Below are 13,638 nucleotides of genomic sequence, written 5' to 3'. Positions count from 1 at the left end.
TATTAAAACAAATTTCAGTCACTTTCATACAAGATAGTCAACATTTCATACAAGAATTGATTTGACATGATGACAAAGCGAAATTCTGTCGTCTGCTTTGATTGACAGGTGTCATGACGTCATAGTGACGTCATAATTCAGTCAAATTCATTTCCTGAATGAAAAGTTCATTTTCTTCTATGAAACATGTATGAAACTTATATTATTTTGAGTCAATATTCATATTAAAAGCATAATTTCAGTCACTTTCATACAAGATAGTAAACATTTCAAAAATCTATAGAAAATCTTCTATCCATTCTTCACTTAAGATGTAAAGTTTGAAGGTTACAAATTATTGACAAAGGTAGTTATCTCAATAATCTCATGCTTTGACCTTGAATATTGTCCTATACAACTAAGTTCACTGTCAGTATGTTATTTCTTGTAAAATAAAAAGAAAAAACAATTTTATATGGAGTCAGTTTTTTTTAATGTAAATAAGAACCATTGGAAGTTGGGAATATTTCACAAAGTTGATTGAGCATAATTCTAACTGTCCTAGTGAGTTTGTAGTAAAACATTTTTAACCTCATTTTCTTGCCTATTCTCTCATACATTTTCTAATTTGAGTATTCTCAAAACGTATTGATTACGTATAGTAAAACAAAGTTTAAACAAAACCACAATATATGCTGAATATCCTGAAATGAAAATATGCAAGATGTGTAACACATCATGTACAACTTTAAAGTCTACAAGATTTTTAGCTAACCCTATTATACAATAAGACTACTTTTTTCAAAAATATAAAAAAATCTCCACAAAAAAAAAGTATTTATGCAAAAGATGAATGTTATGCTACACTTTTAAAATACATTTTACATGAATCACATAAAGAACATAACAAATCTTTTCTTTGTGGTTGTTTTAGGGTTAGGAACATCTGTGAACAGATATTCTGTTTTGTCTTTTTGATACATAAAAAAGCGTCCAAAATCATTTGGAATTGTTATGTACTGTTAAACCCTGAGACTCAGATTGAACAGTAGAGATCATTTTAAGAGTTTCTGGTGTATGCTCTACTTAGAATTTTTTAATAATGTAACAAAGATGAAACTCATAATTTGATTTTTAATCAGAAATGATAAAGTCATTCCCCTAGGTTTCCACATGCTTTTCTGACACATCATATACATTTATTACTCTACTAGTATGTCTTTGGTAGGAAATCAACAGAACTTATCATTCCATGTAACAAAAATGAAACATGTTAGAAATTGAAAGATATTTTTGTGTACCAATGCATTATATTATACAAGACAATCTCTTTCCCTGTGATGAAAAATTCTCCCCTACATATAAAATGTAGATGAACTTATTTGGATGATGCCATTTTCACATGCTAATAAGAAACTAGTTCAACTAAACTAAAAAGCCAATCATTAAATTTTACAGATAATAAAGGAAAATATCAAGACAGAAAGTCCAGGAATTGAAATAACTAGTTATCATCTAAAGATGTATATGTTTGAATTTATTTTAAATTCACAAGCAAATGATATGCTGACATTTAATCTTTCAAACTTAAAAACTTTCCATACTTTTGAATGAAGATCTTAAAATCTATAGGAGTCTACCCCATGCCTACATGTATCTATTTATGACTGCAGGTATGTAAATCACCATGAAATGTTTCAAGTCAGTAATATTATCTTGTAGGAAAATGATCCAAAAATCTATAGAAAATCTCCTATCCATTCTTCACTTAAGATGTAAAGTTTGAAGGTTACAAATTATTGACAAAGGTAGTTATCTCAATAATCTCATGCTTTGACCTTGAATATTGTCCTATACAACTAAGTGCATTACTCCAAACACTATATGTGTAGTAAGAATAAAATTTATGGAATAATAAAAATATTCAACATATTATCACAGATTATAGGACACTTGCATCTTTATGGGGGTCCTATTGAGACCTATTAAATTCAAAATAGGACAAACACAAACAAAATGTATTTACAGTTCCAGGAAAGTAAAAAAAATACACCAAAGCTAGCTTCTGAATATCTGTGTCATTTTTAGGGGGTTGACTTTTAAGATGTCACCGTCTTGTAAAACGTATTCTTGAAAGTAACCCCTACGAGAACCCCTAGCAGAGGGTCGGAACCCTCCTTTAGGGAAGAGAGCTTTTTTGTTGGGAGGAGCCATGGCTGCAACGAAACAAGGAAGATAACTTATGGTGTTGTTGTTATGGAAACCTGACGCAATCATATTACGTCACCGGAGTGGAATTTCCCGTACTTTCTCTTTATGAATGAAAATAATGCATTCCGAGTAGACGTTCGGGAATTCTCTACTATGTCAAATCAATTCTTGTATGAAATGTTGACTATCTTGTATGAAAGTGACTGAAATTATGCTTTTAATATGAATATTAACTCAAAATAATATAAGTTTCATACATGTTTCATAGAAGAAAATGAATATGGAAATGAATTTGTCTGACTTATGACAAAATAATATATCATGTCAAATCAATTCTTGTATGAAATATTGACTATCTTGTATAAATTATGCTTTTAATATGAATATTGACTCAAAATAATATAAGTTTCATACATGTTGGAAAATGAACTTTTCATTCAGGAAATGAATTTGACTGAATTATGACGTCACTATGACGTCATGACACCTGTCAATCAAAGCAGACGACAGAATTTCGCTTTGTCATCATGTCAAATCAATTCTTGTATGAAATGTTGACTATCTTGTATGAAAGTGACTGAAATTATGCTTATGATATGAATATTGACTCAAAATAATATAAGTTTCACACATGTTTCATAGAAGAAAATGAACTTTTCATTCAGGAAATGAATTTGACTGAATTATGACGTCATTATGACGTCATGACACCTGTCAATCAAAGCAGACGACAGAATTTTGCTTTGTCATCATGTCAAATCAATTCTTGTATGAAATGTTGACTATCTTGTATGAAAGTGACTGAAATTATGCTTTTAATATGAATATTGACTCAAAATAATATAAGTTTCATACATGTTTCATAGAAGAAAATGAACTTTTCATTCAGGAAATGAATTTGACTGAATTATGACGTCATTATGACGTCATGACACCTGTCAATCAAAGCAGACGACAGAATTTCGCTTTGTCATCATGTCAAATCAATTCTTGTATGAAATGTTGACTATCTTGTATGAAAGTGACTGAAATTATGCTTTTAATATGAATATTGACTCAAAATAATATAAGTTTCATACATGTTTCATAGAAGAAAATGAACTTTTCATTCAAAAGTTGATGACTCGTGTCAATCCATGACCGACTTGTTTTGACACCTCACAATACACATGATTTTAGCCCACAAAACCAATGGAGTAGATACAAGGATTAATGGAGGAAGTCCAAACTAAACTCTTGGAAGACATTAAGGCTCATTATGAGAGTAACTTTCAAGTATTTGTTTATTACAAAATTATGTATTATGATAAAAAAAAAAGATTTCACTTTCATTTGTTGTGCCTTACTGTCCCTCACTCAGATCAGAAATGATCTGTTGGTTTTGTAGGTCTCCTTTTTATATAGACTCTCAGGTGTAATTATTTTTTAACTTGCAGAGGAAAAAAACCAATAGAGAATTTTGAATTAGGAATAATTCAAAAATCTCATTCTTTATCACTGAAAAAAAAATCTAGGTCTGAGGAGCTTGCTTAACAATAGAAAACACCAAATTTGGGTTCTGTCTTTTTTATTTATAGTTGACACAGAAATATCCGTTTGGACTGTTGAATCTCGCCTCGACAGATGGGGCAAAACTGAAAGGAAGGAGCACACAAGGCACAGCAGCATACGTGTCCACAAGATAGAAAAACGATTTGTAATTCCTCGTCTAAACAAATGTGACATTTTCCTCGAGCCTGGACGTCTGGTTCTGGGTTCAGTAGAGGTTTAATCTCAGGTAAAGGTTTATATCCCTGCTTCTCTAAGTCCCCGACAAATTTACTCATCACCCAGCTTCGTCCTTTATACTGATTAATGTAAGGACAATTGGGGTTCCAATAAGCATGTTCTGCATAAGGATCCTCCTCAAGATCCCAATTCTCTAAAGTCATTCCACAATGAAAACAGGTAGCGTTATCTTTCACTCCCCTGTAGTAAAACCCAGCTCGAGCTAGGTCTGGTATTTTTCCTGAGAGAAGTTCAGGCCACCCCTGCTCAAAAGTAGCTTCTCTCTTTGAGAGCTGAGCATACTGGGGAAAACGCATGGGTTGGTCTGGCTCGCGATTCCTCATGATTAGAAATGACCTTTGATTTTGAATAAGAATACCTTTTATAGAGAAGAAAAAACAACAACACATAAAACAACAATTCAATTTTTGTTTATTTGTAACAACAAACAAACAAACAAACATATCAATAACCATAAGGTAAAGTGTTATAATTCTCTACAATTTGTCTCTTGTCATATACAATTCTAACTGTTTTCTCTGAAGGTTTATTCATGACCTCATAATCACGGGTCCTCTGGATTTTGCTGGGATAGGGGACTTTTACTTCCTCTATTTCTCCCTTGAGCATTTTTTCTAAAGTCTCCGGACACACGATCTGGGAGGTTCGATGGTTGAGAGTGATTCCTTTGACTTTATGAACCTCGGTTCCTTTGCCCGTCCGGTAAGCATAATTTTTAGGACCTGCCGACATGAATTTGGTGATGTGATCCCCGTCTAATTCGTCGGTCCATTCTCCTAAACTATAACCCAAGGTAGGATTAAAAGCTCCTTCCTTATGTTGGTAAATGATACTGTCCGTATCGAAATAAAGGCCCCGTTCTTCTAAAGGTTGTAAAGTCTCGTAGAGATGTAAGCGGGCATAGGCGGTGGTAAAACAAGCCAGGATCACGTTTCCAAAGGGACATTCTTCGACGAATTCCTGTTTGTCTTGAAAATTCACTAGAATCTTGTCTTCATCGGGGTTCTCTTTATTGTCTAAGAGTCGCACACCCTTGATGTCGAGAGTCGAATTTTGTAAGAGTTGATGTAATTCCTCTACTTCGTCCAAGTATCTGACTTTGGGTAATAACAAGCGTTGAGCAAATTTTCCCCACAGACAATTTAAAAAGAGTTTAGCAATGGTTCTTCTCACTGGATTCTTCTCGATACTGATCTTATCCATCATGAATCCTTCTTTGTCGAAGATTTGATATATGTAATCTCGTTCTTGTTCTGAGGTCTTACACTGGGGGGAAATCCGGACGCTTCCTGTTTGATCTTGAGGAAGGTATTGATGTAGTTTTTAAATAAGTCTTGACTGCTTTCTTTGAAATGCCACACTCCGTAAATTTGCTCTAAGGTATAGCCCATGTCTAGGGCTTTATGTAATTCGCTCGTCACCCAAGTACCCGTGAGACTACGTTCCCGGTCGGTGTGTTGACATCGATCTTGAGACGTAGAGTCTTGTTGTTCGGCACACGTGCGACATAAGGGAAATAATAACTTACCTCCCGTCCGATAAGGTAATACGGGGTGAAAGAGGCCTCGGGGTGGTAAGACCCGACAGTGAATGAGACCGAAATAACTTCTCACGTCCTGGAAGTCGTCTGTGATGATCTCGGGATGCCCTAGGGGAAAAGGTCTGTGTTTCAACACGAAAGGGTATAAGGAACACACGTCCACGTATCTCATGTCCCCTTCTTCACAATATAATTTAGTGGCATTGGTCCGGCCTCCGTACAGGGCTTCTCGAGGTTTTAAAGGATCCGGAATGTCCAGATCTCGTACAAATTGCTGTAAACTCTCATCTTGTTGCACTTGTTGATCGAAATCGTGCTCCCAGATACTACACACGTTGTACCCCATGTCCTCTAAATCCGCAGTCCTTCTGAGGGTTTTCTCGTGTAATTGTTGGTAAGTAAATTGGATCCGGTGAGGATGAGTTTCCGTCTGTAAACTGGGATAGCAAGTGGGGCATCCGTGCCAATAACACCCGTAAAATTCGTAGACGGTACGAGTCGCTTCCTGGTATCCGTCGACGGTATAATTTCCGATCGGGACTTCGCCTCCGTTTCTGGCATGTCGTATGTGACATCCACTCTGATGACTCATCCAGGTGAGCCACCGACAGGCTTTGGCCGAATATTGTCGTGCCGGTTCATACCCGAGGTTCGGAATGATGGCAATGGTGTCTTTAGGCATGAAATTTCGACGGTAGGCTAAATTAGCAGCACTGGCAAACGTGATGGATTCCTGGAAAGGGTCCACGTTGACCAACCCCCTGAGGGTGCTTCTAAACCGTGCACAGCATCGTCTTAAAATGTCGACGTCCGAGATACAATACCCTACAAACTCTTTCTGGAAATCAAACACTTTTCCCCTCTGTTGGTCGTACCATTGGTAAAAAGCCTCTCGTCCACTGGTAGACATTTCGTCCGGTTTGTAGAAAGCTGCCGGTGGATAAGGTCCCACGTAATTCTGGTTCTGTTCCGTATTAAAAAAGTGAGGGAAATAACCTTTCTTCAATTCGTTCAATCCGAAAGCGGAGGGCATCTTGGCCAATGGAAAGGTTAAGAAACTATACGAGTCGATGAATTTGAGTCCACATATTTCCATGGACAAGATCTTACACCCGTTCATGATCACGTTAGGTTTCAGGGGAGAAGAATGCACTATGTAATTCAAAATGAATTGTCCGTCGTATCCTTTGAAGTTATGGGCGATGACGATGGCCCCGTCGTGTACTAAAGTGGAATTCTTAGTACCTGTAGTGGTTTGAAATAACCAGTCCATGAACTTCTTTAAGGTGTCTGGTCCTTGAAATAGGTGCTGACGGGGTCCCATGTGTTGACAATGAGGACAAGGTTGGTCTATGGGTAAGTCATCGCAATGTTGACAGACGCGATGTGCCACACACAGATTAGGGACGTGAATGCCCGATTCCTGAGTGCATTCGAAATCGAAATAAATGTAAAATTCTAAGGTGCCTTTTCCCTTCTTCTTCTTCTTGGGCTTCTGTCGAACGTAGCACCGATGATCGGCATCGACGATTTTCTTACAGATCTTACACAGTTTCTGATCTCCGCATTTGTGATGAGGAAATAATTTCTTAGGTATCCAGGACTGACACTTCTCGCATAACCCCATTAAATTGCAGACAGTAGTGGTGGTCTTCTTACCATGGGGTTTTAAATGATCTTCGTAGCAGGTCCTGTTCTTAAACATTCCATGGCATTCCTGGCATTTAATCTTGATCCCTTCATCGGGACAATTAGGGTGATGTCCTAAACAAAAGGTACAGCGATGAGGGCATTTGGAGCGATGGTCTGTGACATGACTGTACCCCACGTCGCAATGATCACAGTAGTAGGGGTTCCCCGTTACTCCGGCCATCGATATGATGGCATCGCAATGACGGTTGTCTAACAAAATGTTCAAACAAGTTCCATCTCCCCACCCTTTGAAGATGCGCTCTAAACAGAGTTTAGTGGAAGTAGATTTGAACTGAAATATTTTCAGACGATACTGAGGAGCTAATACCTGTTGTAATTTCGGCCACTCTGTATTTCCACAAGCTTGAGTGATATCACATCCGGCTTGTTCCATGAGGGCTATGGCTTCGTTCTTCTGATCCAAGGATTTCTTATCTCCTGACCTCATGAGTTTCCATCGTTTTTCCCATTCCGGGTCTGGATGTTCGGGTTTCTGACTGTGTAATCGAGTGACGACGATGGCTCTAGCCAAACAAAATTTATCATGGGGATTGGCGATCCGAACGATGGCTCGTTTATTTTTCTTGAAAGTTTCTTTATCCAGTTGTAGATGTTTGTTTCTGTTTCCACCACTCACCTGGGGATTCTCGATGTGTAACAGATCGAATTCCGTGGAGCCGTCGCCGATTTTGAACTCCTTTTTGGATTGTTGCACACGTTGTATTTCTTTTAAAATGACGTCTTCGTTTAAATCTTTACATTGCATAAACTTGTAAGAAATGTCTGATTCCAGAGAATCGTGATGAAGGTTCAGGCGGAGGTAATCGTTAGGATCACACTGCATTTTAGATTTGAAGTCTTGAAACATGTTTGTGAATAATCGCCGAAGGAAAGCTGTGTTTTCTTCTTCTTCTGGAAATTCATCGAAATGAACGACATATCTATTTTCATGCGCTTTAAATTTTGGAGAGGTCCTTTTTTCAGCTAGTCTCATGTGATAATACTCAGAAATGGGTTTAGGTGGTAAATCTATTTCTCTCTCGGTACTTTTTCGTTTCAATATTCGTCGAGCCTGTACCTGTTTTTCTCTAGTAGAATCCATGTCTATCAGCTGATGGCTCTGAGGGTAAAATGAGCAGAAAGTTGGAGAAAAACCGTATTTATACAGTGGATGACGTCACAATGCATAGGTAAGCATTTTTTTTTTGCACACGGCCCTAAACAAACTTGAATCGCTGCCAAGTATTTACCTGTATAGTCAGCATAAACAAAACGTAGGGGTATCGTATATGTTTTGCACACGGCACTTTATAGGTGATGCAAACAGGTATATATATAAGAAAACGTAGGTAAAAAGTATTTTTTGCACACGGCCCTAAAATAAATCCATGCTATATATATAAACCAGCGCTGGACATTGAGGATCACTCTGCGTGAGTACTTGAAAGTGAACACAAGTAAAAAAGTTTCAGTGGTCAAGTCAGAGGTATGGAACCAAGGTATCGCTGGTTTATTGAGAATACTGACAAGAGTGGACCCTGGATGAAAACCCTAGAAGAAGCCACGCAGGATTACCATAAAACCCATTCAGAGGAATCTAATCAAACAGTATGGACTTGGGAGGAATACTTTAAAGAACTGTGGGGCTTGGATAAGATGATTCCTGAACAATCTAAAGAAAAAGTTGAAGAAACTAAACAAAAAGTATGGTTGGAAAAAAGAGTGAAATTTCCTGAAAATTATGTGGTGATAAGGAAGCACTGCTCTTTTGAGGGAATGAAGGGTTATCACGACTACAAATGGGAGATCAGAGGTGAGGATGATGATGGTTTTCGGATTGAAACTATATACTTCCCCGAGTTAGAATCGTGTATTGAACATTTACTTCTGTACAAGAAAGAAGGAAAAGCCTTAAAAAGACCGCATCTAGGTACTTATACAGAGTATCTCCATGGAATAATTCCTTATTTTCCAAATGAAAAAGGTATCCCTTGGATGACACGAGACTATGATGATGATGATGATGATAATTTGGACTTTATTTTAGATTAAAAGACAGCCTGTAAATTGTTGTATTTTCATTCTGAATAAAATCTGTGTTCTTGATATAATCTGTCTTGTGTGTTATTTGTTATTGTTTTCAGTAAAAATCCAGTTTGAACCGGCTGGCTGGCTAGACTGGCTAGACTGTGAAGCGTGACGTCATAATCACATTCTTGAAATGTTTTGCACACGGCGCATTTACCTGTGTCCATAAACAAAACGTAGTACCAACGTACCAATGTAAACACAGTGTAAACAACTCCGTATGTAGGGATAGGTTAGGGGATAGGGTTAGAGGGCTAAGGGGGGCTAGGGTTAGGGTTAGGGGGTTAGGGTTAGTTAGGGTTAGGGTTAGTTAGGGACAGTTATGGTTAGGGTTAGGGTTAGGGTTAGGTTAGGGTTAGGGGGTAGGGGGTAGGGTTAGGGTTAGTTAGGGCCAGGGGGCTTAGGGTTAGTTAGGGTTAGTTAGGGCTAGGGGGTTAGGGTTAGTTAGGGTTAGGGGGTTAGGGTTAGTTAGGGTTAGGGTTAGTTAAGGTTAGGGTTAGTTAGGGCTAGGGGTTAGGGTTAGGGCTCAACCAATCAAAACTGATCACGTGATTTTCTCTCAGCCAATCAGAATGCGGGGCTATCGGGACGCCTTATACTATTTATAACTAATCTCGGTTGTATAATTCTTTATCCTTCATCACCTGCATACGGAGTTTATCTCTCATTTGATTCGATACTGAGTATGCAAGAGCATGCTCTACGTATGTATAATTTCTATAACGAGGTAAATTATTGACAAACAAGTTGATAAAACAAGAATATCAGCAGTCTCGTTTAAAGTCAATAAATCAGACATCATTTCGTAAGTTCTATGGTCGATACAATGACCTTGTCAGCTAATACAATTTATCATCGAGTCAAATGCTGACTGACGTTTTTCATACTAATTCGCCATTATTTAAACACTAATTTGACAACAGATATTTCCGTTATTTCCCAATCGTGACAAGTAGCACACGGTAGGGGGTGCTCACGCCTTCATTGCACCTGATCCCACCTTTGCTGTTTTGGGGTCCGTGTTTGCTCTTCTCCTATTTTGTATTATTTTATGGACTGTAAGCTTAAATGCTGTTCGTTATCTCCATTTATTTAACTGAGAAGGAGAGTTGTCAAGATATTTCCTGCACATCTATAGCCATGAGTGTCTAAGAGGCCATGTAGTAAGCGTTGAGCTTCATCACACTATATCATCAGTTTACATGAAAAGTGAAAAATTTAGTCCTAGCTCAAATTTTGTGAATATGTTGCATATGAATAGTCTTTCAAAAAATATATCTATGAATGTAAAAAGTTCATCTGGTAACTAGGGAAACAGTTTTCCTTGGATACAACTCAATTATTATGGCTGAAATCGCTAATTTTGTATTCTTCTTGTTATTTGTGACAGAAATAATTCATATGCACTATTTTTTAAAGAAAAAAATCATATTTTTGACTTTCCATAGAAAGTTCAATGCTTACTGACATGGTCTCTTAAATCTTTGATCCCCATATTGTGACCCAGTCCAATATACAGGGGTCATGATTTGAACAGATTATAACCGCACAAAGTAATGAAGTTATATCAGTGACAAAACTGTCAAGTTAACAAATATATGATGACATATGAAGATTAATTGCGCTCAAAAGTCGATTGAAACAACAATTTTTTTAGAGCAAACACGGACCCCTGAAAACAGAGAGTGGTAGTTTACATTCATTCTAATGTCGTTTATAGAAATTCATATAATGATTATACACGACAAAGGCGGTATTCATAAACTGGTGAGGAAGTCGCGATCGCTAACCTTGTCTTTCCATTTATCCGACCGCTTTTTAAAAACAGACTGAGATGCAAGATTTCAACAGGCACTTCTACAGTTATACTGAAACTTATGCACGCTAGCTTGTTTCAGATATGATTTGACAATATCATATCATTCGATCATCAGAATCTCCCTTTTCCTGAGGATGATTAGATCTGTATCAAAATATAGCTATTCTTTGTTGTATAATTCTTGAGAAGATTTTTTAAAGATATTTTCAATATATACATTTTATATTCCTATTTAAAACGTTTGATCGATTCCCTAAAACTTTTTGTATCATTTCAATGATATGTTGTAAATGTAAAATAAAAATAGAACTCAAAGAGAAACAGTACACTAGCTGGTGAAGCTCATCGAGCTGTACCCACGTGCATGCATGTAAAAACGTGCACCAAAAAAAGGTACATGCAACTTGTATGTAGTATATCTTTAATACATTCCGGAAAAAGTACATTTGTGGTTTTGCTTTTAGTCTCTATTTACACTTGGTAGTTTACACATTTTTGCGTGTATCTACCCGAAAAAGCTTCAGCATGGCAACGGATACTAGGATCCCCACAGGTAACAATGTATTATTGATAATTATAATATATTTGAGACCAAATCCTCGCTGAGAATCATCAAATGCACTAAAGTAAACATTGGGGACACGCCCTGATCAACTTGATCGGCTTTACGCTCTTTACAGCTTTGGTTTAGAATGTTTAGCCTAAGCAAACACTGAGGAATAAAATTTTGTATTTATGATGCAGTTTATTTTGATAGAGAATTCATTGTATTTATCTTAAGATCTCTGTGAAATGAAATTAATTTTGGAGTTATCAATATCGTGATTACCGATTACGGAATGCCACTTGCTATATGGTAGATGATCTTAACGATTTTAACATTTCAAATCACTTAAAATCACTTATGTATTTGGATTTTTATTTATAGTTGCTGCTGAAGAGATAGACCTGACCACTGTTCGTGTTGTTGTAATTGTTCCAGAACTGACTTTAAAAACAAAAGTGTTCGGGCAAAGAATACCAGCAAAAATTGTAAAGTCGAAGTTAAACCAGAGACAAGGTACGAGGAGTTATCTTCCCTTCCCTAAGCCGTGCTTAGTCACACAGATTGTTCAGTCTTGGATTAGGTATTACTGATCTGCCTGATTATGTAATTCTCTGTGTTTGTAGAAGTTTACAGTTCACTGCTGAAATAGAAGAAAAAGGTGGTAAGGTGATCAAGTATGAATATAAAGCCAACAAACTACCTGGGGACATCGAGCCTAATTGTAAACCTGAGGTAAAGGGTCTATTTCCAAAGATTCATCTATTATAATTATAATGAAACTTACAATTGTTTTATCCTTCTAACAGCCAAAAAATGTATAATTACAGAATATTACAATTTGGGTTGTTGTTTTTTTACCTAGGTAGATACAAATCAGTTTTATGAATCATAACAGTCATATAAAGTTATATATATATAATATATGTTTTAGCAGTAATTTTTTCAATATAGTTAACTGCATTTTCCTATTTCAGTTTAAAAAGGGGCAGGTAATTCTAAATTTGAAGAAGAAGGAAGAGAGTTCGTGGGCAGTTCAGCTCTCTAAGAGTGGACTTGATCAGGATCCAGATGCCTAGGCACAGAAAGCAGAGCCAAGGATATTGAATCAGATAAACCCTGTTATTGGATTGAAGGCATGTTTGTAAACATTTAGTACTTGAGCTGATATGGTCAACAAGATTTTAATACAGAGGTATTGTACCTAACTTATCAACTATATGCTGAAGTGAAATATGCATGAGTAATTTCTACTTTTTATGCCTGTCATATTTTGCTAGCTTTGCAAAACCTAGAACTACCTTATATCATTTAAAGATTTATGACTAAATGTTTTAATGTTTAACTCCCTCTTATACATCACAAAGAACTGTTTCTATCCTATCTATGATATTCATGACTGTTGATGTATTAGTAACTTTATATTGGAAAGGGGTTTTAGACATAGAATATTATATAAGATTATATTTTTAAAAATTAAAAATGTAAATTAAAAGCACAAAAATCAATATTAATGAAAATGACTTGTTTATAGTTACTTTAATTTTAGTATTCCATGGAAAAATATTTTTACTGTACAAACTGTAAGCAATCCATCTTTGTATGCTGTATATATTGTAAAAAGTTTATAGTACTGTTTATCAGTAAAATCCCTTTTGCTGTGCAATAATGTTGAAATTAAAATAAAGGTTATACAATTTTTCTTTAGTTGTTTATTTATCATATAATTTTTTTATTTGTTGATAACTTTATAATTCTTTTTACCCAAAATATAGACTGTAAATAATCAATGAGTAATACTTTATCTTTAAAAAATAAAATTCATGTTAGTTTTGGTATCTGGTTGTTCTTTGTGTTGTTTTTTGTTTTTTTTTTTTTTTTTTTTTTTTTTTTTTTGTTTTTTTTTGTTATAGTAATATAGGATATAGGTTTACCCTTAAAATTTTTAACAAGACACAGGCAAAAAACATTAAATTG

At 36.0% G+C, this 13,638-nt stretch overlaps 2 protein-coding genes and 1 pseudogene across 2 annotated transcripts; 1 reads left to right on the top strand and 2 right to left on the bottom strand.

Annotated features, from left to right (window-relative positions):
• Positions 1 to 3,761: 3,761 nt before the first annotated feature.
• Positions 3,762 to 4,301, bottom strand: LOC134266173 (death-associated inhibitor of apoptosis 2-like). The gene has a single exon (XM_062748438.1). The coding sequence runs from the start codon at positions 4,299 to 4,301 to the stop codon at positions 3,762 to 3,764; it is 540 nt and encodes a 179-aa protein (XP_062604422.1).
• An 879-nt stretch (positions 4,302 to 5,180) lies between these two features.
• Positions 5,181 to 6,551, bottom strand: LOC134266079 (uncharacterized). Its single transcript, XM_062748342.1, has one exon. It carries the CDS (start codon positions 6,549 to 6,551, stop codon positions 5,181 to 5,183), a length of 1,371 nt encoding a protein of 456 aa, XP_062604326.1.
• A 5,076-nt stretch (positions 6,552 to 11,627) lies between these two features.
• On the top strand, positions 11,628 to 12,769 carry LOC134265994 (uncharacterized; annotated as a pseudogene).
• Positions 12,770 to 13,638: the final 869 nt, after the last annotated feature.

This window comes from Saccostrea cucullata, unplaced genomic scaffold (genome assembly GCF_032062105.1).
Source record: "Saccostrea cucullata isolate Sc308-1 unplaced genomic scaffold, CSIRO_AGI_Scuc_v1 ctg15664, whole genome shotgun sequence".
In the NCBI taxonomy this organism is placed as follows: Eukaryota; Metazoa; Mollusca; class Bivalvia; order Ostreida; family Ostreidae; genus Saccostrea; species Saccostrea cuccullata.
The sequence above is the reverse complement of the archived record's forward strand: the minus strand, read 5'-3'. Positions and strand labels throughout refer to the sequence as shown.

Excerpts from the sequence above, each read along its gene's own strand:
- LOC134266173 (XM_062748438.1), bottom strand. The coding sequence starts at position 4,301 with ATGAGGAATCGCGAGCCAGACCAACCCATGCGTTTTCCCCAGTATGCT.
- LOC134266079 (XM_062748342.1), bottom strand. The coding sequence starts at position 6,551 with ATGCCCTCCGCTTTCGGATTGAACGAATTGAAGAAAGGTTATTTCCCT.